The sequence below is a fragment of the Schistocerca piceifrons genome, chromosome 4 (assembly GCF_021461385.2).
Source record: "Schistocerca piceifrons isolate TAMUIC-IGC-003096 chromosome 4, iqSchPice1.1, whole genome shotgun sequence".
Classification (NCBI taxonomy): domain Eukaryota; kingdom Metazoa; phylum Arthropoda; class Insecta; order Orthoptera; family Acrididae; genus Schistocerca; species Schistocerca piceifrons.
Window position 1 is genome coordinate 421,387,492 of NC_060141.1, and position 24,055 is coordinate 421,411,546.

General features: G+C 39.6%; 1 protein-coding gene across 3 annotated transcripts in view; it reads right to left on the reverse strand.

The window, feature by feature from the left end:
- Positions 1-202: 202 nt before the first annotated feature.
- The window catches only part of LOC124795504 (peptide transporter family 1), a 347,550-nt gene continuing 323,697 nt past the window's right edge, over positions 203-24,055 (reverse strand). For all 3 annotated transcript variants that reach the window (XM_047259564.1, XM_047259565.1, XM_047259566.1), the window contains 3 exons: positions 17,104-17,232; positions 1,592-1,699; positions 203-534 (listed from right to left, as the gene is read on the reverse strand). In XM_047259564.1, the coding sequence (XP_047115520.1) occupies positions 355-534; positions 1,592-1,699; positions 17,104-17,232 (417 nt within the window). In that variant the 3' untranslated portion in view covers positions 203-354. The remainder of the gene's footprint in view (positions 535-1,591; positions 1,700-17,103; positions 17,233-24,055) is intronic.

The window sequence follows — 24,055 nt, forward strand, 5'->3', positions numbered from 1 at the left end:
GGAAGGTAAGTCACAGTTTAACATAATTAGAGACTGAAGTTGTCAAGAGATGATCAGTTTGTTTAAAACACAAATTTTCATTTAGTTGCAGTGTAGCCTTACTTCAGAATATTTTTATTTTTTTTAAATTGCTATAATTTGTCAACTATGTGGTGCAAATGGAACTAAGCTAACAATAAGAAAGATGACACTTTAATCAAAATTATTTCCAGTATAGTTCACAGCCATGTATTTCATTTGTTCAATATTTACAAAATAAATATTTCTGAGGTCTAAAATACAGTTTTAAAAATACTGATCTTACATGTCATTATGTACAAATCTTTCCACTTTATCACAGATAAAATTATTATATTAGTCATCATTTTTAAAAACTTGGTTATCAATGCCCTGCTTCTCTCCCTCTTGAGTTGATATCATCTGCATGTCGTCATTTTGACTGAGAGGTTCAACGTACTTGTACCTCATTGCCATCAATGCAAAAATTGCCATATCTGCTATCATCAGTCCAGCAAATAAAAAGAACTCGTGAGCCTGTAAGGGAGAAAAACAAACTCATCATACATACAAAACAGATATATTGGCCAAAACACTAGTCACACCTTAAAAGAGCACACTGGTTGGTTTACACTGTTGTACATAATGACATAATGTAGAAATGGTACTAGCTGGTTCTGTGATCATTCACCATAAAAGAATGTTAAGACAGTGAAGCAGTGTATATGTACAAATTAATTGTATAGAATCAGTGCAGTGAGATAAATTGATGTGGTCATGTGACAGAATTGTGTTTGGGTGTGACCATTACCACTGTGAATGAAGTTGCTCAATTTGTAGGTACATCAACACAGACCGTCCAATGTGTCTACATAGATTGATGTACCACTTGCAGCCATGCAGCATGATGTTAGGACAATGATTATAAAAAGGTCCTAAATGACAGAGACCAAAGATGAGTGTGATGCCTTGTCAATGACAGCCAGTTTTGAAGGTGTTTTCATACCACTTGTTCCATTCATTCAGGTTATTGCGAATATAAACAAGAATGTTTATTTCAACATTCTACAATGGAAACTCCAGGATGGAATGTTGTTATTGCTGCTACTGCTCATGCAGTTGTTGTTGTTGTTGTTGTTTCTGTTGTTGTTGGTGGTGGTGGTGGTTGTGGTGATGGCAATCACTGTGAAAAATGATTTTACATGATTTTGTACAGTACCATTTCAACACAAAATGAAAATTCCCTGTTGCAGATACCCTGCTTGGTAAGAGAACCACTGTTTTCTGCAATAAGTACAACATTCTCATTTACAGTGTTCGAAATCTGTAGAACTATGGGTGGCTTTATGTGTATGAAAAAGATGTCAAGTTTCAGCTAAAGTATGCCAGCTTTTCAGTAATGACTAATGACATGCAATAAAAAAATGCTAATTAAATCAAGCAGCATTTTAGATTTGGCTCACGGTAATCAGCCTACTTATCCCCAGTGGTAAAGAGCTATTGAATTTAGTGACCAACTGGTATCATAATAAAGAAAAGAGCGAAGTTATTTCAAGTAGAGGAAGGTGGTACATTAAGCATAATGTTTAATTACCTGACTGGTGAAGAATTTTGCCTCTGCAACTATAATTACAATCAGGTTTCCAAATGCAACTGTTAGCAGCCAGCCAGAGGCAAGAACTGATTTCATACTTGTTGGAGCCTGTAAAAATAAGTGAACTGAGTACAAAATAACCTCTGTTTACATATGGTAATTAATGAGAGAAAACAAATTTCAGGGCAGCCTTACTGGAAGCTGACTGAAGGGATGCATGTAATGTGACAAATCAAGTCCAAATTTAATAATCTGTAGTAGCAATTTTTACAAGAAAACGGCAAAGTATAGAACTATTAAGACATCAAATATTTCTGCATTACGAAGGGACTCAAATTACAAAGGAACTCAGATTACAAAGGGTGTTCAAAAGGTTTTTTACAGTCGACTCTAATTTTTTATTTTGTGCAGGAGGAGAATGAATTTTGTTTGTGAACATACTTGGAACATTTAGCTATAAGTTAGTATATGAAATTATCTTCTTTTATTTACAGGTGAGCCATAATGGACCGTGAAATCGATGTCAGGTTGTGACAATCGTTGGTGGTGGAGTTCCTCCTCAAGACCAGCGATGACTCTGCCACAGCAATTCACAGGAAGTTGCTCCCTGTTTATGGGGAGGGTACAGTGGATCACAGCAGTATCCAGCGATGGTTGCAGAGGTTTAAAGAGGGTGATTTCTCTCAACTGGACAATCCATGATGCGGTAGATCATCAACGGCAGTGAGTGATGTGAATAAAGAGACCATTGATCAAATCGTCCAAAATGACAGATGTGTGATGACACAAAATTTAGCTGAAATGACTTGTTTGTCATTGAGAAGTGTGGTATCACTGGTACGGTCACTAGGTTACAGAAAAATCTGTGCAGATGGGTGCCCATATGACGCAGGAGAAAATCAGAAAAATGGGTTGGAAAATTGTGCCTCATCCTCCCTACAGTCCAGACTTGGCTCCATCTAATTTTTATCTCTTTGGTCGTCTGAAGGCCCACCTGTGCAGTAAAACATTTGATTGTGAGTAAGACCTTATTTGCTGTGTCAAGTGGTGGTGTAAAAGACAATCCCCAGAATTTTACCAAAGTGCATTTATGTCTTAAAAAGAACATTGGGCCAGATGTGTCACAGTTAATGGAAGCTACATTGAGTAGGCTCAATGTATAGCTAAAAGTTCCAAGTATGTTCACCAAAAATTCATTCTCCTCCTGCAAAAAATAAAAATAGAGACGACTGTGCAAAACTTTTTGAACACCTTTGTATATAACAATAACTACTGTGCTGTCTTAAGGAAAGTGATTAAACCATCAAAAAATAACTAACTCTTGTTTACTGTCTTAAATCAATTTTTCAGGTGGTAAAATTAGATCTATATGAGCAATAGTTAAAAGAGAAACTGAGAATTCAGTTAAGGAATTTGAGTATTCTGTTATTAAACAAAACAGCCAAATAGTGAAGGATATCAGTCTGGAAGGCAATGTATTTAATAATCACTTTCTTGAATTAGCTTATATGATCAATATAGACAGTTCAAGGGATAACAAAATTTAAAAAAAAAAATTACAAGAAGCAATGCCTCATACATACAGGTAATTATTCCATGCTCTGCTAAACAAATTGAGAATGTAATTAACTCCATCAAAATAAAAAAACTCTCACAGTGTTAATATTTCTAGTAATTACAAAATCCTGTTTTTTCACTTATGAGCAATGTATTTAATCACACCTGCAATACATCACAATCCCAAGGAATATTTCTGCACAGGTTGAAATATGCTGCTGTCAGACCCTTCTACAAGAAAAGTAGTAAGAAAGATATGATAATTACCAGCTCAGTGGTACAGGAAAATATATTCTACAGAAGAACAATAATGCACCTGCATCTATCACAATACTATATTTAGTTGTCACTTTCAAATTAGTCTCTGTGAACAGCTTGAGACTCTGGCAAGAAAAAATGGGGGTGATACGTGATTATGAGAACCCAGTAAGAGAGTTCTTTTAGCCTCGATTGTCACCTCAATTCTCCAACTTTGTACCCACATGTGATGCCACTGTTAAGCCAAGTAACTCAGTGGGAGGTTGGGTAACAAACCCCAGTGGGAAATTAATTGAGTCAGTGAGAAGACGGGATTTGGAGGTTAGTGGTAAGCAATGGGAAACCACACTAAAATTTTCCCATGAGAACCCCATGGCTTTGTTCATTTCTAAATTATTTGGAGTTTCAAGTTCTCCAATCAGATCTCTGGGTGGGTGGGGGTGGGGGCAGGATTGAAAGATGTCCTTTGAGTAATACCACAGTGCACAGTGCAAATTATCTCTGTGCATTTTAAGAAAAATCACAACACCGAATGTGCATAGGCGACTTCAGATGGGTAACTTGCTGTAGTAGGCAGAGATATTAGTGCAAACAACCTGGATATTCTCAAGCTCAGTGAGACTCACTGGAGAGGAAGTGGCTATTTAATAACCCAAGGAAGGAACACTTTATTTTTCAGGGAGTAGCAACTAAAGTAGAAATGGTGTTGCAATAGTTGTTCCTAGCTACAGAGAACAACTTTGTTGTGTGTTATGAACCCATTAATGACAGGATCATCTCCATCAAACTGAATGTTTCTCCATGTAAACTCAACATCATCCAGATCTATGCCCCTACTGCTGCAGCACAGGACCAGGGGAGAGAGGAGTTCTACCAACAACTAGTACAGGCAGTAATTCAAGGAGACTTTAATGCTAAAATTAGAGATACCAAAGATAAATGATTAATGGAAAATCTCATATAAAGATGTGAAACAAATACTAACAAAGAGATAGAGGGGCTGGCCAGTACTTACGTCAGCTCAGTACAGCTGATAGATACACAAAACAGAAGAGAAAATTTACATTCCTAGCTTTCGGAACTTTGTTCCTTCATCAGGGATGAGAGAGGGGGGGGGGGGGAAGAGAAGAAGGGAAAGTGGATTCAGTTACCCACAACATAGGTTATGAAGCAACAAGGAAAGGTAAACAGGGAGGGTAGCAAGGATGGAGGCATGTTTGTCAGAGGGAAGCCAAAGATATTCCATTGTTATGTACTGTGCCAGCTTCAAACCAAAGAGGATGCATACAGAAGTAAAGAGGTATATAGTATAAACACAACTATGTAGGATGAAAAGATGCATGAATGGCTAAAGAGGAGAGGGAAAAAGGAGAAGACTGAAAAGTAAATGGGATTGAGGTTGGTTAACGTAGGTTCAGTCCAGGGGGATGGCGGGATGAAAGGATGTGTTGGAGTGCAAGTTCCCATCTCCGTAGTTCCCAGGGACTGGTGATGGGCGGGAGAAGCCAAATGTCACGTACATTGTAGCAGGTCCCTAGGTCCCTAGAATTATGCTGGACGGCATGCTCCGCTACTGGGTATTGAACATCTCCTAGGCGGACAGTTCGTCTGTGCCCGTTCATGCGCTCAGCCAGTTTAGTTGTCGTCATACCAATGTAAAAGGCTGTGCAGTGCAGGCATGTCAGCTGATAAATGACATGTGTTGATTCACATGTGGCCCTGCCTTGAATTGTGTATGTTTTACCATTAGCAGGGCTGGAGTAGGTGGTTTTGGGGGGATGCATGGGGCAGGTTTTGCAGCGGGGTTGGTTACAGGGGTAGGAACCGCTGGGTAGAAAAGGTGGTCTGGGAATATTGTAGGGTTTGACAAGGATGTTACAGAGGTTAGGGGAGGGGGGGGGGGGGGCGACGAAAGGCAACTCTGTGTGGTGTGGGGAGACTACTGTTAAGGGATGATCTCATTTCAGGGCTTGACTTGAGAAAGTCGTATCCCTGGCGGAGTAATTTTTTGATGTATTCGAGGCCAGGATAATATTGGGTGACAAGGGGGATGCTTCTGTGTGGTGTGGGGGTAGGAACATTGTTGTTGGATGGGAGGAATGTATTGCTCGGGAGATCTGTTTGTGGACAAGGTTTGCAGGATAGTTGCGGGAGAGGAAAGCACTGGTCAGGTTATTGGTATAGTTGTCGAGGGATTCATCATTGGAGCAGATACATTTGCCATGGATACCTAGGCTTTAGGGAAGGGGGTGTTTGATGTGGAATGGATGGCAGCTATCAAAGTGAAGATACTGTTGTTTGTTTGTGGGTTTAATGTATACAGAGGTGTGGATGTGAGCTTCAACACGATGAAGGTCAACATCCAGGAAGGTGGCTTGGGTTTTGGGGAAGGACCAGGTGAAATTCAGATTCGAAAAGGAGATACCAAAGATACACACTTACAGTCTGTGGTTGGACCTTATGATCTAGGTGAGAGGAGTGACCAAGGTAGGTAGTTGCTAAATTTCCATGTGAGTAATGACTGACTGTAACACTGTGTTTTGACATCACCCAAGGTGACTGTACAGTTTGATACCACCTTGTGATAGATTTAGGAACCAAATTAACTTCACGCTAGTGTGAAGACGTTGATAGACTTCAGTCATGGACTGTAAGATCTTTCCTAGAGCTACTGTGGAAGAGATCACAATATGTTGTCCATGTAAATGCAGATGAAATCCATCAAGAAGAGCAGAGAAAGACAACTAGAACTCACAAAGAAGGAAGCTCTTCAGGAATCTGGTGAGCTTGTAAGACCAAAACTCCAGAACATCAGTCTTAATAAAGATGCACCAGAATCACAATTATGGGACCAAGTGATGGAGGTCATACCCTCATCACTTCTGACATCAGAACAACAACAAAGTGCAAAACATCCTTGGATATTACAGTGCACACTACAACTAATTGAATAGCAAAACAATCTGAAGAAAACTGGTATCCATACCATGCAGAATACAAGAAACTATGCAGGGAAAGACTATGGGAGGACAGATCATATTTCATTAATGGTAACAGTGATGAGATAGATCTTCAGCATCATCACACTCAACTATGTGTACTCTTCAAGAAATTCAAAAGCATCACTGGTGAATTTAATCCTTGTATGTGGGTGGTAGATAATGAAAATGGCAACCCTGTTCGAAACAAGGAAGAATCTGTTGTGAGGTGGAAACAGTACTGTGAAAAGTTGTAATCTGGGATTAACAACAGTAGGAAAAGTCAAGCAGTTGACTAGCTAACATTGGAACACACAATCTTACACAGCAAAATAGAGAATGCAATAAAACATTTGAAGAACTATAAATCCCCTGTTCTAGACAGTATATCTGATGAGATTATCAAAGAAATGTGGCAGGAAGGTGTTGACTCGCTGCATTCTATGTGTACAAGAATATGGGAAACTGGGGGAATGGCCAGAAGACAGGTAGAAGTCTCTCTTCATCCCACTACACAAGGAAGGGTCAATTAGGAACTGCTCCAACTACCTAACCATTGTCCTTATATCCCTCATAAGCAAAATTTTGCTCTACATCCTGAACTAGTATTTGAAGCTGTACATTCAGCTGCACGTATCAACAGAACAAGCAGGTTTTGTTGAAGGTAAAGGAACTCATGAACAGATTCTCAACATATGACAAATAATCGAGAAACTGCAAGAGTTCTATGTTCCTGTCCTCATCTGCTTCCTTGGACTATATGAAAGTCTTCAGCTATGTTGTCCAGGAAAAGTTGTGGAATGCACTTGTCGAATTTGGTGTCCCACCAAACTTGACAGCACTGATCAGAAGTCTGTATGGCAATCACCTCACAGCTATGAAGAGAAGTGTTAGCATGATTTCTTCAGCATATTAAAAGGTGTGAGACATGGCTGTGTTTTATCCCAACAACTATCCAACAACCTCTATGCAGAACATGTCATTAGGAATGCACTTGATGGCTGGGCTAAAGGCATCTCAATTGGTAGTAAAGCTATTAACCATCTCAGATTTGCTGATGACAACATGATTTTAGCCAGTAATGAAAATGAACCTGCTGAGTTATTAAGAAAAGTAAAGGACATTAGTGTATCATATGTATTGGACCTCAATCTTAGCAAGTCCAATCTCATGGTAATTGATTGACGAGTACAGGTTCAACTCAAAGGTCCATTAAAGGAACAGAAAGCTGTGCATTCTTTCATCAATTTGGGTTTAGGGTCAACCATTTGTGACACAGAAAGCTGTGAAGATAAGATGAGATAAGAAGACAGATCATGCTAGAGTGAGTGGCTATGAAGGAGCTCACCAAGATCTGGCAGAGCAGAGCAATAAAGAAAACCACAAAGGTCTGGCTTGTTCAAACACTCGTGTTTTCCATCTTATTTTATGGATGCAAGACATGGACCCTTAAAGCCAGAAACAAACAGTGCATGACACATTTCAACTTTGGTGCTGGCACAAGATGCTGTACATAAAATGGACTGAAAGAAGAACAAATGAGTCAATTATTGAGCATCTCAGTATCAACATGCACCTTTGTCATGTCAGCCAAAAATTCTCCAGTTCTTTGGCTGTATTGTGAGGAGAGATGGAGAAAACCTGGAGAAAATAATCATGGAAAGGAAGACTGAGGGCAAGAGACCAAAAGGAAGTCAGGGAACAGATGGATGAATCAAATAGAGAAGATCTTGGGTCTCTCTCTTCAACAGGTTCTAAGAGAAGCTGGTAACTGTCTGGAATGGAGGCACTTGGTTCATGGGGTCATAACACTCAGCAATGAGCATGACAACTTGTGATGATTTCACATTAGATTTAAAAAAGGCTGGGGCAACAGCAAGTTACCTTAAATTTACACCAGAGAGGTTACAGGAGCAAAGGATGTGCTGTAAGGGTTGCTCCCACCTGTGCAGCTCAGAAAAACTGGTGGTGTTGGGGAGGATCCAGATGGTATGGGTTGTGAAGCACCATTCAAATCTCACATGTGCACTGCTACATGTTTTGGCTGTGGGTTGTTCACCTTGTTTTTGGCAACAGTTTGATGGTGGCCATTCATTCTGGTTAACATCTGGTTGGTTGTCATACAAATGTAAAACACTGTCCATTGGTTGCAGCAGAGCTGGTATATAACATGGTTGCTTTCACAGGTGGCCTGGCCTCTGATAGGGTAGGTTAAGCCTGTGACAGGACTGGAGTAGGTGGTGCTGGGTGGGTAGACAGGGCATGTCTGGCATCTGGGTCTTCCACAAGGGATTTGATCCCTGTGGCAGAGGACTGGGTGTGAAAGTGGCACAAAGATGGACTAGGATGTTGTGGTGGATGGGTGGGTAGCAGAACACCACTTTGGGAGGGGATGAAAGTATCTTGGATAGGGTGTACCTCATTTCAGGGCATGATCATAAATAATCAAAGCACTGATGAAGGACATTGTTCAGTCATACCAGTCCTGCATGGTATTAGGTGCCAAAGGGTATTTCTGTATGGTTGATTCTTGGGATGGATGTGAGGATCAGGTGTATGTGGGGATATGGCATTGCACATCTGTTTGTGTATTATTTTGCCTAGGGGACAGGGGTTATTGCCTGTCTGAGAAGGCCTTTGTGAAGCCTTCAGCATACTGGGCAAAGGAGTTGTCGTCACTGCAGATGCATCTGCCATGGGTAGCCAGGCTGTATGGGAGGGATTTTTTGGTGTGCAAGGGGTGGCAGCTGTCAAGATGCAGGTATTGTTGGTGATTGGTGGTTTGTGGTTGTGATGTGGACTGAGGTGGGGTTGGAGCCATCTGAGAGGAGGAGATCGACATCTAGGAAGATGGCACAATGGGTGGAGGAGGGACAGGTGAGAGTAGGTGTGGAGATTGTGGAGGAATGAGGACAAGGTGTCCTGGTCTTGGGTACAAATTATAAAGATGTCATCAATAAACCTGAACCAGACATAGGGTTTTGTAGAGCGAGGAATGTTTGCTCTAGTTGGCCCATGAAGATGTTCGCATAGGAGGGTGCCATGCAAGTAGTTATTGGTTAGGATGTAGTTGGTTAAGTGTACAAGGAATGAAGTGGTGGCTTTGGAATTTCCAAATCATTGGGAGAGGTAGTGTTCAATTGTGGCCAGGCCATGGGCATGAGAGATGTTGGTGTATAAGGAGGTTGCCTCTACAGTGACTAGTAGGGACCCGGGAGATAAGGGTGTGGCAATGATGGACAGCTGGTGCAGGAAGTGGTTGGTATCTTTAATTTGGGAGGCTGGATTTTGGACCATTGGTTGCAGATGTTGGTCGACAAAGGCCAACATTCTTTCAGTGGGGGCATTGCAACCAGCCACAATGGGGGTGCCCAGGATTGTTACCTTTGAAGGGATGATTCACAAAAAAATTTGTAGCACAGTAATGGACACCCGCATGGCACCCTCCTATGCCAACCTCCTCATGGGCCACCTAGAGGAAATGTTCCTAGCTTCCCAAAAATCCAAACTCATAGTCTCGTTCAGGTTTACTGATGACATCTTTGTAATCTGGACCCAAGGCCAAGACACCTTATCCTCATTCCTCCGCAATCTCAGCACCTTCTCTCCCATCCACTTCACCTGCTCCTCCCTCACCCATTGTGCCAGCTTCCTAGATGTCAATCTCCTCCTCTCAGATGGCTCCAACCCCACCTCAGTCCACATCAAACCCACCAATCACCACCAGTACCTACACTTTGACAGCTGCCAACCCTTCCCTCCCAGATAGCCTGGCCACCCATGGCAGATGCATCTGCAGTGACGAGAACTCCCGTGCCCAGTATGCTGAAGGCCTCACAAAGACCTTCTCAGACGGGTGATACCACGCCCCCCCCCCCCCTCCCCAGCCTAATACACAAACAGATCTGCAGTGCCATATAGTGTCATATCCACACACACACACACCTGACCCTCACATCCATCCCAAGAACCAACCATACATAAGCGCCCCTTGTCACCCAGTGCTGCCCAGGATGGAATGACAACCATGTCCTCCATCAGCGATTTGATTACCTATCATCATGCCCATAAATGAGGGATGTCCTACCCAGGATACTTCCATCCCCTCCCAAAGTGGTGTTCCACTGCCCACCCATCATCCACGTCTTATTCCATCCCTGTGCCACTCTCACCCCCAATCCCCTGCCACTGTGATCATACCCTTGTGGAAGACCCAGATGCAAGACCTGCCCTATCCACCCACCTAGCACCTTCTACTCCAGTCCCGTCACATGCTTGTCCTACACCATCACAGACTGGGCCACCTGTGAAAGCAGCTATGTTATACACCAGCTCTTCTCAACCACTTCACAATGTTTTACATTGGTATGACAACCAACGAGCTGTCAACCAGAATGAATGGTCACTGTCAAACTGTTGCCAAAAGCAAGGTGGACCACCCAGTGGCACAACATGCAACATAGCACAACATGAGATTTTGATGGCTGCTTCACAACCCATACAATCTGGATTATCCCCACCACCACCACCACCACCACCACCACCACCACCACCACCACCACCAGCTTTTCTGAGCTGCACAGGTGAGAGCTATCTTTGCAGCACATTCTTTGCTCCCGTAACCTCCCTGATGTAAACCTAAGGTAACTCGCTGTCTCTCCAGCCCCATTCGAGAGAGAGAGAGAGAGAGAGAGAGAGAGAGAGAGAGAGAGAGAAGCACCTCTTTTCCCATTACCCCCACCCAATGTGTGTCAGCTAGTTCTATGTTGCCATCTCACACCTTAATCTGTGAAGTCACATGCTCAGTGATCTCCCACCTGCCCCCCCCCCCCCCTCCTCTACCTGCACCCACAGGTAACCCATGAATGGCTCTCCACTCTCCCACAAGCCGCTAGACACTCTCTGCCTCCCACCTCTATCCATCCCTCATCCTACCCCACCCTGCACTCTCACTTCTCCCCAGTACACTCACCGTGGGCCAGGAAAGACCTAACAGTTGAAAGAGCACAATGTAGGGAGACAGCTCGAGAAAGGAATTTCATTCCAAAAGCTAGAAAAGCAAAGCTCTGTACCTTTTGTTCATGTATCTGTCGATGTTAATCAGTATATTAATCAACATTCTAAATTGTTAGATGTTTATATTGCTAAGAACCAGAATTAGAAGTTGCATGCTACAGATCATCTTAAATGTCTTTGTTCTGCAACTGCATTACAATATTGGTGATGAAAATGTTAAAAAGTTGACTTATTTTTACTATTGTCATTCACTAATGTCTTACAGTGCGACATTTTCGAGTAATTCATCATTGAAGAAAAAGGTGTGTGTTGTGCTAATATATGTAAGAAGCATAATATGTGGTGTTTACACTCTAGAACCTCTTGGAGTGGCTCTTTGAAGCAATCTGACAACCATCTCACTACAGATTTACTCCTTTATGAATTTTGTTGTCGACAGTCAATTACAGCTTGGGATATAAAACCACAGTAAAATGAGGAGGAGAATTATTTAAACTATCTACCACTCAAGCATGACAACTTCCATTCCACAGAAGAATTTCTGGAGATGGAAAAGCTTTTTATTATTTGTTTTAACAATGTGTGTGTGTGTGTGTGTGTGTGTGTGTGTGTGTGTGTGTGTGTGTGTGTGTGTGTGTGAGAGAGAGAGAGAGAGAGAGAGAGAGAGAGAGAGAGAGAGACTGAGCATAGTTAAAAGTTAAGTATAAATAACTGTAGGCAGGTAAAAAAAAAAAAAAAAAAAAAAGAAAACGTGAATAAATTATGTACATGATCAGCGTATTGTCACACTTTCTGCTGAGAAAGTGTGCTATACTTGAAAAAATGACTTTTACCCCATTACAGTTAGAAGTCACAATTACGATGTACAGAAAAGGCAAGTAACTAACTCACATCTGTTTCTCATAAGCTACTGATTGGAGAATTATTTTTAAAGGAAAATGTTCAAGAAGAAATGCTCTATTCAAAGCCTTTCTATCACTACAAAGTCTTTATTTTTAGTTGTTACTCATACATGCATAATTGTGTTCTGTTTGCACAAATGAGGACCTAGGTGTATAATTACCTTACTTCATTTACTAGGAAGTGACACACAGTTCACAAGAATAAAGCTCAACAGTCCAATATCAAACAACTTTCACTCAAGGTTCAGAGGAGGCAGGAAAATATTGGTGAAGATAAGATAAATGTGCAGTTATTGTAAAATGCTGTTTCAAGAAAAATGCAACATCAGTGCCAAATAAATCTTCCTTTCCTGTGGCATTTATTTTTTCATTGTTTTTCTTCTCCTTGGCCCAGAAAAGAAGATTGATTGCGTGAGAAATTGATAGATAAATAGATAGATAGATATTTTTAATTGGTCCAGTTTTATCATACAGCAGAAACTGTACAAATGATATTGGACAGGTCAAAGAAAAGTTGCAATAGCACGCAGTATTTTTAAATTGTAAGCAAATTAAAATTAGGTACCAATTTTTACAATTTAATTTTTAAATAACTCTTTTTTATTACATATTCAGAAATTATTTTACAGAATAGAAACAGTGCTTTATTAGAAAAGCCTTAGTTTAATTTTAAAAATTGGATATACAGAACTTTTTATTTCTTCTAGTATTTTACTATCTGGTATTACAGCAATGTTAATTGTTCTACTCTGGTAGGCTAACGTTCTGTATATTTTTGATATATATTTGATTTCCCTCTGGTTCAGTAATTGTGTGTTCTTTTGTTCTGTAGTAATATGCATGTTTTCAAGAGGTAATCTCTAGTGAACAAGATAGTTTCATAACTGAATAAACTTGGAACATTCAGAACACCAAGCTCAGTAAAATGAGATTTATAGGCACCCATTTTTCTAAGGCCACAAATTATTATTATAGTTCATTTGTGCATTCTAAAAACTTTTATGTTCTGAGCTGTGTGTTCCCAGAAAATCATCCCCTATTGAAGCAGTGAGTGGAACTGTGCATAATATGCCTGCAGTACTATTGTATTGCTTGTTATTGATTTAACTACTCCTAGACCATAGCACATGGATGATACTTTCCTAAACAAGTTATTGAAATGTGTGTACCACTTTAAATCTTGCTGAACGCACAGACTCAAAAATTTTGTGTCATTTTCTAGGGGATTATTTTTTTATTGTGCTTGAATAGACACTTGATTAGACGGAGGAAATAAATAAAAGTTGACACACAGTTTTTTCAGTATTTACAGTGGATTTGCTTTTGGTGAAACACTCAGAAAGTCTTTTCGAAGAACTTTCTGTTGTTGACTGCAAGGTTTCTGGAATGGGTCCAATAAGAAATATGCTGGTGTCATTGGCAAATGGGATAGTTTTTTGTGGACTCATATATTCCACGAGGTTGTCCACATGAATCAGGAAGAATAGTGGACTTAAGACTGAGCCCTGTGGTATGTCATTTTATTGGTAGTTCACTATAAAGGAAAGAGTTTTTTTCTTGTTTTATGTTCAGTGTTGAATTCATACTAAAGTAATAGCTTCTTCCTGTAAGTTTTAAAAATGAACACAGCCAGCTATTCATTACACTTCTTACTCCTTGTCTTTCTAACTTTCCAAGCGGAATGTAGTGGTCCAGGATGTTGAAGGCTCTTGACAGGTCTAGAAAAATACCTGCAGCTAACTTATGTTGATGAAGGGGCTTTAGAGCACAGCCCAAGAATTCAAAAATACTGTTTGCATGGATTTAGACTTTCTAAAACCATTGTTGTACAGTAAGAGGAGATTATTTATTTATGAAACTTAAAAGCCTGTCATAAGTGAGTTTTCCTAAAATTTTTGAGAGGGAACTTAACTGTGACACGGGTCAGTAGTTTGATATTTTATCAGAAGAACCTTTTTCAGCAGTGGTGAAACTTTTGCTATTTTGAGAATATCTGGAAAGATGTCTAGAGAGGGGCTGAAAATTTTTGCCAATGATTACTTCACCATGGTGGCTTACACTGCAGTTTACTGTGATTCATCTGATCTAGCCACTACTATTAAAAGTAGGTGCTTTGTTATGGTATAGGAGACACTGGTATCCTTTGAATGAATTACAAGATATAAGTGAAAGCCAATCATACCATATGCCCTGAATTTATGGCACTTCCAGTTATTAGTGGAAATATCAGTTTGTGCTTACCAGGCGAGAAGCATTTCACACTGAGTAGTAGCACTAGCTGCATCGTTTAGCATGAAACCTCTCCAGATGATCATCATCACTATTATACATTATCAGTCCCAGTTAATGTTCTGGAAATTTGTCTGCTGCACACTCATTAGCAGTGTCAACATTCAATGTTGTATCTTATAATGAGCTCACTGCTAGCTCTGTTTCAACAGTGTATGTCTGTCTATTTGCAGCCTTGTCTGTTATATAAAACAGAAGTCAAATCTTTTTCTTTATTTTATTCTGTGTTATTGTCTTCAGATGTAGCAAACACTTCAATATTTGGTCTAAGTTCGAGTTTTATTGAAAACTGAAAGTAACTATTGTCAGTTCTGAACACTGTGTGGCAGTTTTTGGAAGCATACAACAGATTGGTGGCAGTGGTGATTTTTGGAATCCAGGAATTCTGGTAATATCTCTGATTTAAAACAGCTCATTTTCAATTTAGTTTTGGAACAATGTTGTTCTAAAATATGTAGTCAGGAATTAGCCTGAATTCAGGTTGTCACAGAAACATGAACAGCAACAACCTATTAAGCACCATTACATACACAAGTACTATTTTCTACATTTTCATCTTTTTCCCCTTCAGTCTTTGTTCTATTCTTAGCCTTTGAGTTTCTTCAGTCCTTGTGCCACTGAGGACTGAATCTCAGTCCCGTAGATCTGTAGCCTATCATTTAGTCACTGAGTCAACACACACTTGTCATTTTTATAAACAGAAATTACTTGTGATATTTTCCCATTATGAAAAACTATTCTCTTTGTGAGGAAGTTTCAATAAAAGAAAGGGGATAATTTTCTGTAGCATTCAACATAAAATCTTACAGCAATTTTGTTAGGGTATGGTTTCTTGTTTGTTTTGTGCAGTCTTAATTGATTTTCAGTATCACCTATTTTTAAGTTTGTGCTGCAGTCAAACATCATCTGCAAAAAGCCTTATTTTACTATTAATATTGTCTGAAAGTTCATTAATATACAACATGAATAGCAGGGGTCCCAACACACTTCCCTGGGACACACCCAAATTTACTTCTACATCTGATGATGACTCTCCATCCGAGATAACATGCTGTGTTCTCCCTACCAAAAAGTCCTCAGTCACAAATTTCACTTGATACCCCATATGATTGTCTTTTGACAACAAGCATAGGTGTGGTACTGAGTTAAGTGCTTTTTGGAAATCAAGAAGCACTGCATCTACCTGGTTGCTTTGGTCCAAAGTTTTCAATATGTCATGCAAGAAAAGTACAAGTTGGGTTTCACATAATCAATGTTTTTGAAATTAGTTGGCAATTTAGTAAGTCATTCTCTTCAAGATAATCATTATGTTTCAGCTCAGAACATATTCTAATATTCTGCAATTGATCAGTGTCAAGGATATTGGGAAATAGTTTTGCGGATCACTTATATTACCCTTCTTGCATTTGGGTGTCACGTATGCTTTTTCCAAGAACTGGGCACAGTTTTCTGTTCAAGCGATCTGCACTAGACTATAGTTAGAAGAGGTGCCAACTCAGCTGAAAATTCAGTACAGAACATGAGATGTATTTCATCGGGCCCTGGAGTTTTGTGCAGTTTAAATGATTTCAGCTGTCAACACCACTGACAGTAATACGTATTTCATTCGTCTTTTCAGTGGTAAGAGGATTAAATTGTGTAGAACATGATCAGGTAAAATATAAATCTATTAATATACATAGATTTTAGTTTGTATTTTGATGTTTTTATGTTGGCATACATTCTACAGCCCATTTTTTATGCAGATCAACTACTAACAACTTAACAGAACTATATAGTGCTCTCATTGAGCCATCGTCACTTTAGGAATGATATGGTTTTACTGGATGATTTATGATACTAAAGAGAATTACTGATGGGTCTCTGTCTTAATATTGATCCTCTGCAGTTGTACTCAATCAAGCTAGAGGGATACCAAGTTACTTCCTTCAATAAAGCGCTGGCAAATTCCACCCTATTTCTGAAGACTCATTGTTGGAAGGTAATTAACCTACATTCTTCTTCTCATCCCAACCTAAAAAAGGGTTGTGTTTCCAGATAGGACAAACAAATAAACAATGGACATTCTGTAAATTAGAGCAGCACCTACAGTACAGAAAATAACTTCTCATGGAAAGAACTATGTGACAGATTTGTGCCCATCATAAATAAAATATTACAGACAATATCTAAATGTGTTTTCCCTGTGCCCCTCTTCACCTTTTACATGATAAGATTGCTCAGGAAATTATGTAAGTAGCAAGAGAAAGGCATACCTTTTCACATGCAGCCCATTTTACTAGTTAAGCACATTCAGTAGTGCCACATGGATATATTACGATTTTACAAGAGTGAGCCAAACGAAAAGTTTCAGGGAAAATAATGGTTAGAATTTTGTGAGTTACAAGGTCACAGAAAAGTATCTTATACGTACACATAACTGGTATAATGTACAAGTTGACCCCCTTCATAAATTTTAGATTAATTTTGTATGTAATTTATATATTGGCAAATCAGAAAAAGAAATGCATACCTGAGAATAAGAGAATTCCAAGCCTGTTATGGAGAACATCACTTCTCCCATTGTTATTACAACATACTGTGGTATCAACCACAGCATATGTACACTGTTTGGTTCAGTTATTGTGTGAATGCTTGTCAGCTGCAAAACAACACGAAATATAAATTTTTGGCCTTTTCATTTTAATGTCACCTAAAATGAATAACAGGATGAGAAAGGAACATTAATAACACAAAATATTGCCAGAAATGCTGTGTTAGACCAGGTAAATTTCTGAAACTTTATCACCTTTGTTTCTGGAAGGATTCTGAAGGAGAGGGTGATGTGGGAAACAGGAGTAAAAAGTATTGCATAATCACAAATAGCAGTTAAAACAATAACAACACTAAAAAGTTCAAAGTTATTGATCCCAAATTCCTAGTTTTAACACCATTTATGGTAAGTTGTACCATTGATTTCATAACTATTTTACATGTTATTACTTTTAAGCCAATAGTTGCTATATCTTAGGATGAAAAGTGCAGAAACTTCAGCCAAATTTGAATAAAAATTGTGATTTAGAAAACACTGTCACAGTCGCGTGCAGTATTTGGTATACAGCTGCATCAAAACATATGAGTAGTAGTCATATGAATGAGGTTCTTTCCAGAAACTTCACATAGATAGTGACTTCCCATATATTTTATAGACACACATCCCAATAATTATCTGTGGGCTACTGAAAATGACTTACCAATTTAAATGAGAGCACCCATTTACAACTGTATGTAGGAATTTGTCTACAATAAGCTTCATTTGTGAAATAAAAGTGCTCACAGTTGTTCTGTACTAGCAACAAGGCTAATGTGATAAAAAAGGAAGTGATTTAAAAAAAAAGTCTCTTGTCAAGAATGAAGTAACTAATCGGCAGTAAATAATTCCATTAATGCCAGTATTATGTAAATCTAAGAGTATCATGCCTGTAAACATGTTCCTATGTCTATCTGAGAAAAACATGTCACATATGAATGTAAATATTATGAATGAACAATAAAAACTCCATAATGGACTAACAACAGTAAGGAGAGCATAAATTTATGTTAGCCACATTGTGTTGAGTCACAGACATAGTGAAACAGACTGCTGAAGTAACTAAGATTTTGTAAAAAAATCATCCTTCTGAAATAGGAAACACAAATACACCCATTGAAGCACAACTTTCACAAATGTTGCCACTGTGTCCGGGCACTGGGGCCTGACTGCAACTTTATCTGAGGTGAGCAGCAGTCAGCTGGTGTGGGTGGTAGGGGTAAGGAAGAGACATGGGGTGGGGAGAGGGAGTAATGACAGGATATCAGTGGGGAAGATGGTGTGCTACCTGTGGGCCTGTACAGGGACATGGTGGTGACAGGACAGGGCAGCTAGGTGCTGGTGTCTGGAGGCTGTGCATGCTGTGGGGAGTTGGAGGGGAGGGAAGGGGAGAGAAAGAGAAAATGCTAGTAGGTGTGTTGGTGAGACAGACGGTGTGTACAGTACTGGAGCAGGAATATGGAAGGGGATAGGGTGGTAGAGGTCACCTACTACCTAAAGTTGAGACCAGGTGGCTTACGGGACTGAGGGGCATGTTGTGGGGAGAGTGCCCGCCTGTGCAATTCACAAAACTGAAGAATGTAGTTGATGCATGCTGTGGAGCAGTCATTAAAGTGAAGCACATTGCACTGGGTGGCATTTCCTGCTGTCTCTTGGCCACAGTGTGGCTGTGGCTCTTAATGCGGACAGACAGCTTGTTAGTTATCACATACATGTCAAAACATTAGCATCCACTGAAATGAGGAATATCCTACCCATCCTTCACACAGTGGTATTTCACCACCCATGGAACCTATACAATATCTTGTCCATCCGTACTTCATCCTTTCTTCCAACCGCTTGGCTTGCCCTGCACCTCATGTACCTGTAGTAGACCTAGATGCAAGACCTGTCAATACATCCTCCCACTATCACCTACTTCAATCTTATCACAGTCCCATCAAAGGCAGGGCTGCCTGTGAAAGCAGGCATGTGATCAACCAATTATGCTGCAACCACTGTGTCATTCTCTACATAGGCACAACTAACAAACTGTCTTTCCACATGAATGGCCACTCCAGACTGTGGCCAAGAGACAGTTGGACTACCCAGTTGCTGAACATGCTGCACAACAAAATGTGACTTACTTTAATGACTGTATTACGTAAAGAAACTTTTTTTTTATTTTTTTACGAAAAATCTCCTAGATACCTAGTAACACCCAGTTTCCAAAGCCTCAACAGATTACTTGCTAAGGTGAGGACTTTCGCAGGCCAAGCCCTGAAATGATTCTCTCTCCCTGATATACACCCCACAACACCTACAGTCATCTCCCATCACCCTTCTGTCCTCTGTAACATCACTGACAAACCAGATGACATTCCCAGACCGCTGTACTACTGATGTGAGCCTGATCCATGCACCCATCAATGCCTGATCCTACGATATGAAATGCAGAACAATAAGTGAACCACACACATTTATCAGTTGATATGTGTTCACAGCACTGATTTTTATATCAGAAATCCACCACTAAACTGGAGGAGTCCATGTATAGACCCAAAAGAACTGTCTTCCTTGGGGATAACCAGTAACCAGTGGTTGAACATGCTATGCACCATGACTCGAGGGACTGAGTGCTTCCTCCACCCCACAGGCCATTAGGTTCCCCTCCCTCAGCAATGGCTTCACCCCCTGAAGTCCACTGTTTTTTTCCAGTCTGTTTTCCTTCTTTCCTCTTAATTGTTAATTGTACTATTTATTCCAGTTTTCATGTCTCTTCTTCTCAATCCATCTTTATATGGCACTCTGTCCTTTTATCAGATGTGAATGAAAGGAGGCACAATGCCTGGAATGAACTTTGGCATCCTAACACCTCTCTCTCTCTCTCTCTCTCTCTCTCTCTCTCTCTCTCTCTCTCTCTCTCTCTCTGTCTCTCTCTCACACACACACACACTCACACACACACACACACACACACACACACACACACACACACACACACACACACTCCATCACATCAGGTGGATCCATCACTTTCTCTGACAAAAGAATTAAACAATATTGAAACTTGAAACTTAGCAATTGCTTTCAGTTGTTATGTTTATTGGTAGTATTGGCATTTCATGTCCTGAAGGTCAGTACTGGCAATCCAGACTGTACAGTTGTAATTTTAATGTTTTTCCTAGTACATTCTGCTTTTTTAAAAAAATACAGTCAAAGGTAGTTGGTTGGTTGACAGATTAGTTAACTGGTTGACTGATTAGCAAGTTCAAGGTCTAATTTTTATTTTCCATGGATCATGTTCACACACAAAACCTGGCCACCAGCTGACTGCCACTGAGATTAAGTCTGATTGGCAACTTAAGGTGCCAATAAAATTGTCCCCTCCCTTTTAAGAATTCAAAGTCAGGCCATCTGCATGGTCTGGCAACACTGTAGAATATGGAAGCGTCTGAAGCAGATGTTACAGTGCTGCAGACATAATACAACATAAACACAAATTCATGAATTCAAGTCTGCTCCTCCCTTTATTTTTCAAACTACATTTAGACTGTCTGCTAAAGATATCACTCTGATGGGACCTCAAAGATAATTTGCATCACTTTATAAACCACCAGTAATAGCAAAACCTTCCATGAAGTAGCTTTTGTGTGTGTCAAGATCAGAACACTTTGTACTTGAGCTTTCTTGCTCTAAAGCAGCCACCAGCTGCCCACCACTGTACACATTGACAGCAGCCACCTCATGACCATGTGATCACAATGCAGTGCATTTTCAGGTCATTTATGCTCTTGGAACTGTTAACACAAATTTGTTTCTTATTTTTGTTCAGTTATCATCCCCAAATAACTTTGATAAACTGAGTGAACACGAAAGTTACACAAGAGTCAAATTGTTATGAGTTATTTATTAGGCATCATTTTGCTACTTGAAGTTCTAGTTTTGTTATGTATTGGATTTTGCATACCTTACTTCACCCTTATGAAAGTCGTTTAAACATTATAAAATAGTCGCAAGTAGAAAAATGTCTAACAATCAAAACATTTATGTTGTATGAAGAGTGAGTGCTGCATTACAAATCATGTCAGAAAAGGAATTCTCTTGTTTCAAGAAAGATGATTCAGAAGTCTTGATAACTGACATACATTATGAACTGTGACATTTTCATTCAAAAGGCTACATTCAGAGGTTGGGTTTAGGACTGTTTGTTGTTTGTTGGAGGATGAGAGGAAGAGACTTCCTGGGAGCTTTCTTTGTGGACAAGATAGGTGCAGTAGTTGCAATAGAAGAAATGCTGGGGGTAGTTATTGACAAAGATGTTGAGGAATTCATGTTAGGCCAAACATGTTTTACACAGATAAATATGCTGTAGACAGGAGAGAACTTAATGTGGGATTGGTGGAAGCTGTCAAAATGGAGGTACTGTTGATTGTTGATGGTTTCATGTGAACTGAGCTTCCATGAGATGGAAGCTGCTCTGGATTTGGAAAAAGACCAGCTGTTTTGAAGTTAAGTTGTTGCAAAAGGTGGAACAATCTTTCTTCACCATGGGTACTGACCACTAAGATGTCATCAATAAATTAGTATTAAGCATTAGTACTAAGTAGGGGGGAGGGGCAGTTTTTAGCTTTCTCCATGTGGTTCATGTATAAGTTGACACAGGACAGTGTCATCCTTGTTCCTAATTTCTTAGTAGGATGGCCCTCAAATGTGTAGTAATTATGGGTAAGGATGATGAAGTTGACTAGGATGACAAGCTAGGTTCTAGGGAGACTTCAAGTGGGTGTTTGGAAAAGGAGTATTTTAGGGCTGCAAGGCCATGCATTGTGGGGCGACGGTGCAGTGAGGCGACATTAATAATGACAACGAGGCTTCCAGATGGCAGGCATGAGGGCGGGGGGGCAGTTATATTTGAGAGGTTTTACTTTTTTTGTCTTTTATATTCAAGTCTCTCTCTCTCATTTTATCACATCATCCCCCCCCCCCCCCCCCCCCCAAAAAAAAAAGACCACCTTTTTGCTTTCCACTTAATTCTTAATTGCCCCGTTCATTCCAGATTTCATTTATCTCCTTGTCAGCTCATCTTTACTTGACACACTGTCCTTTTATCATCTCTGAACCAAACTTGGCCCACTGCATACTCATGTATTATTGGTGATGTCCTGCACTCTCTCTGATGCCTCTCCTTTCATTTTCATCGCTCCTCCTCCCATCATATATGACCTCCATATCCTGGTGTCTCAGTAACCTGCCCTTTCTTCCCAACCTTATGAAACTAACCCCTGTTTCCTCCTAGAAAAAGGAACTAACAGTTCTGAAATCTAGCAACAGATTTTTTAAAGAGGTCCTTTATTGTATCTATTAGTATTACTGGAATTTGGTTTCCTGAAGGTATGTACTGGCTAGCATGTCTGTCAAGAATGTAATGAACAGCACAGTGGCTGCAGAATAATAATAATAATAATAATAATAATACCCCAGTCAGAATTAGAAAACATCAAACAACAAGTACAACAAATACTGGAACAAAATAATGTGCAATCAGAAGAAGAAGAAAATACAGTAATGGACTCAAACATCCCAGAGCAAACAAACAAAGAACAACACACATCAATTAAACAGTCAGAGGAAAACGAAATCTTAAGACAGCCACCAGAACAAGCACAAATAGAACACGAAGTGACACACATGTTAGATATAGAAGAAAAATTTCAGCTGACATATATAGAATACAAAGACACAAATACAGACATTAGACCATTCTTGCATAGACCGCCAAATAACCCACAAGTCGAAACAACAATAAAAACTATCAACATAATCATACACAACAAAATAAATGAAAACACAACTATGGAAGAGTTACAACTACTGGTTTATATAGGAGCACTCACGACACTAAATATACACACTAGGCAGAGATCAGAACCAACCAACACACAGAAGAAACCCACAAAATCAGCATGGCAACACAGGCTTCAGATCAGAATAGAAAAACTGAGAAAAGACATCGGACAGCTAAAACAATTTATAAGAAATGAAATGTCAGAAAAAAAAACGAAAAAGGTTAGGTAAAATCTCATAACAAGAAGTGATAGAGCAATTAGATGAAAAGAAGCAGAAATTACAAGCATTGGCCAAACGACTTAGAAGGTACAAAAAAAGTGAAAATAGAAGGAAACAAAACCAAACATTCAACACAAACCAAAAGAAATTTTACCAGACAATAGATAACACACACATTAAAATAGACAATCCACCAAACATAACAGACATGGAACACTTCTGGAGCAACACATGGTCAAACCCGGTACAACATCACAGGCATGCACGGTGGATACAAGCAGAAACAGATACATACAAGATGATACCACAAATGCCTGAAGTGATAATTTTGCAACATGAAGTCACCCAAGCAATTAATTCTACTCACAATTGGAAAGCCCCTGGAAAAGATAAAATAGCAAATTTCTGGCTAAAGAAATTCACCTCAACACATTCACATCTAACTAAATTATTTAACAGTTACATTGCAGACCCATACACATTCCCTGATACACTTACACATGGAATAACTCATCTGAAACCTAAAGATCAAGCAGACACAGCAAACCCAGCTAAATATCGCCCCATAACATGCCTACCAACAATATACAAAATATTAACTTCAGTCATTACACAGAAATTAATGACACATACAACACAGAACAAAATTATAAATGAAGAACAAAAAGGCTGTTGCAAAGAAGCACGAGGATGTAAAGAGCAACTGATAATAGATGCAGAGGTGATATATCAAGCTAAAACTAAACAAGGGTCGCTACACAATGCATACATTGATTACCAAAAAGCTTTTGATAGTGTACCCCACTCATGGTTACTACAAATATTGGAAATATACAAAGTAGATCCT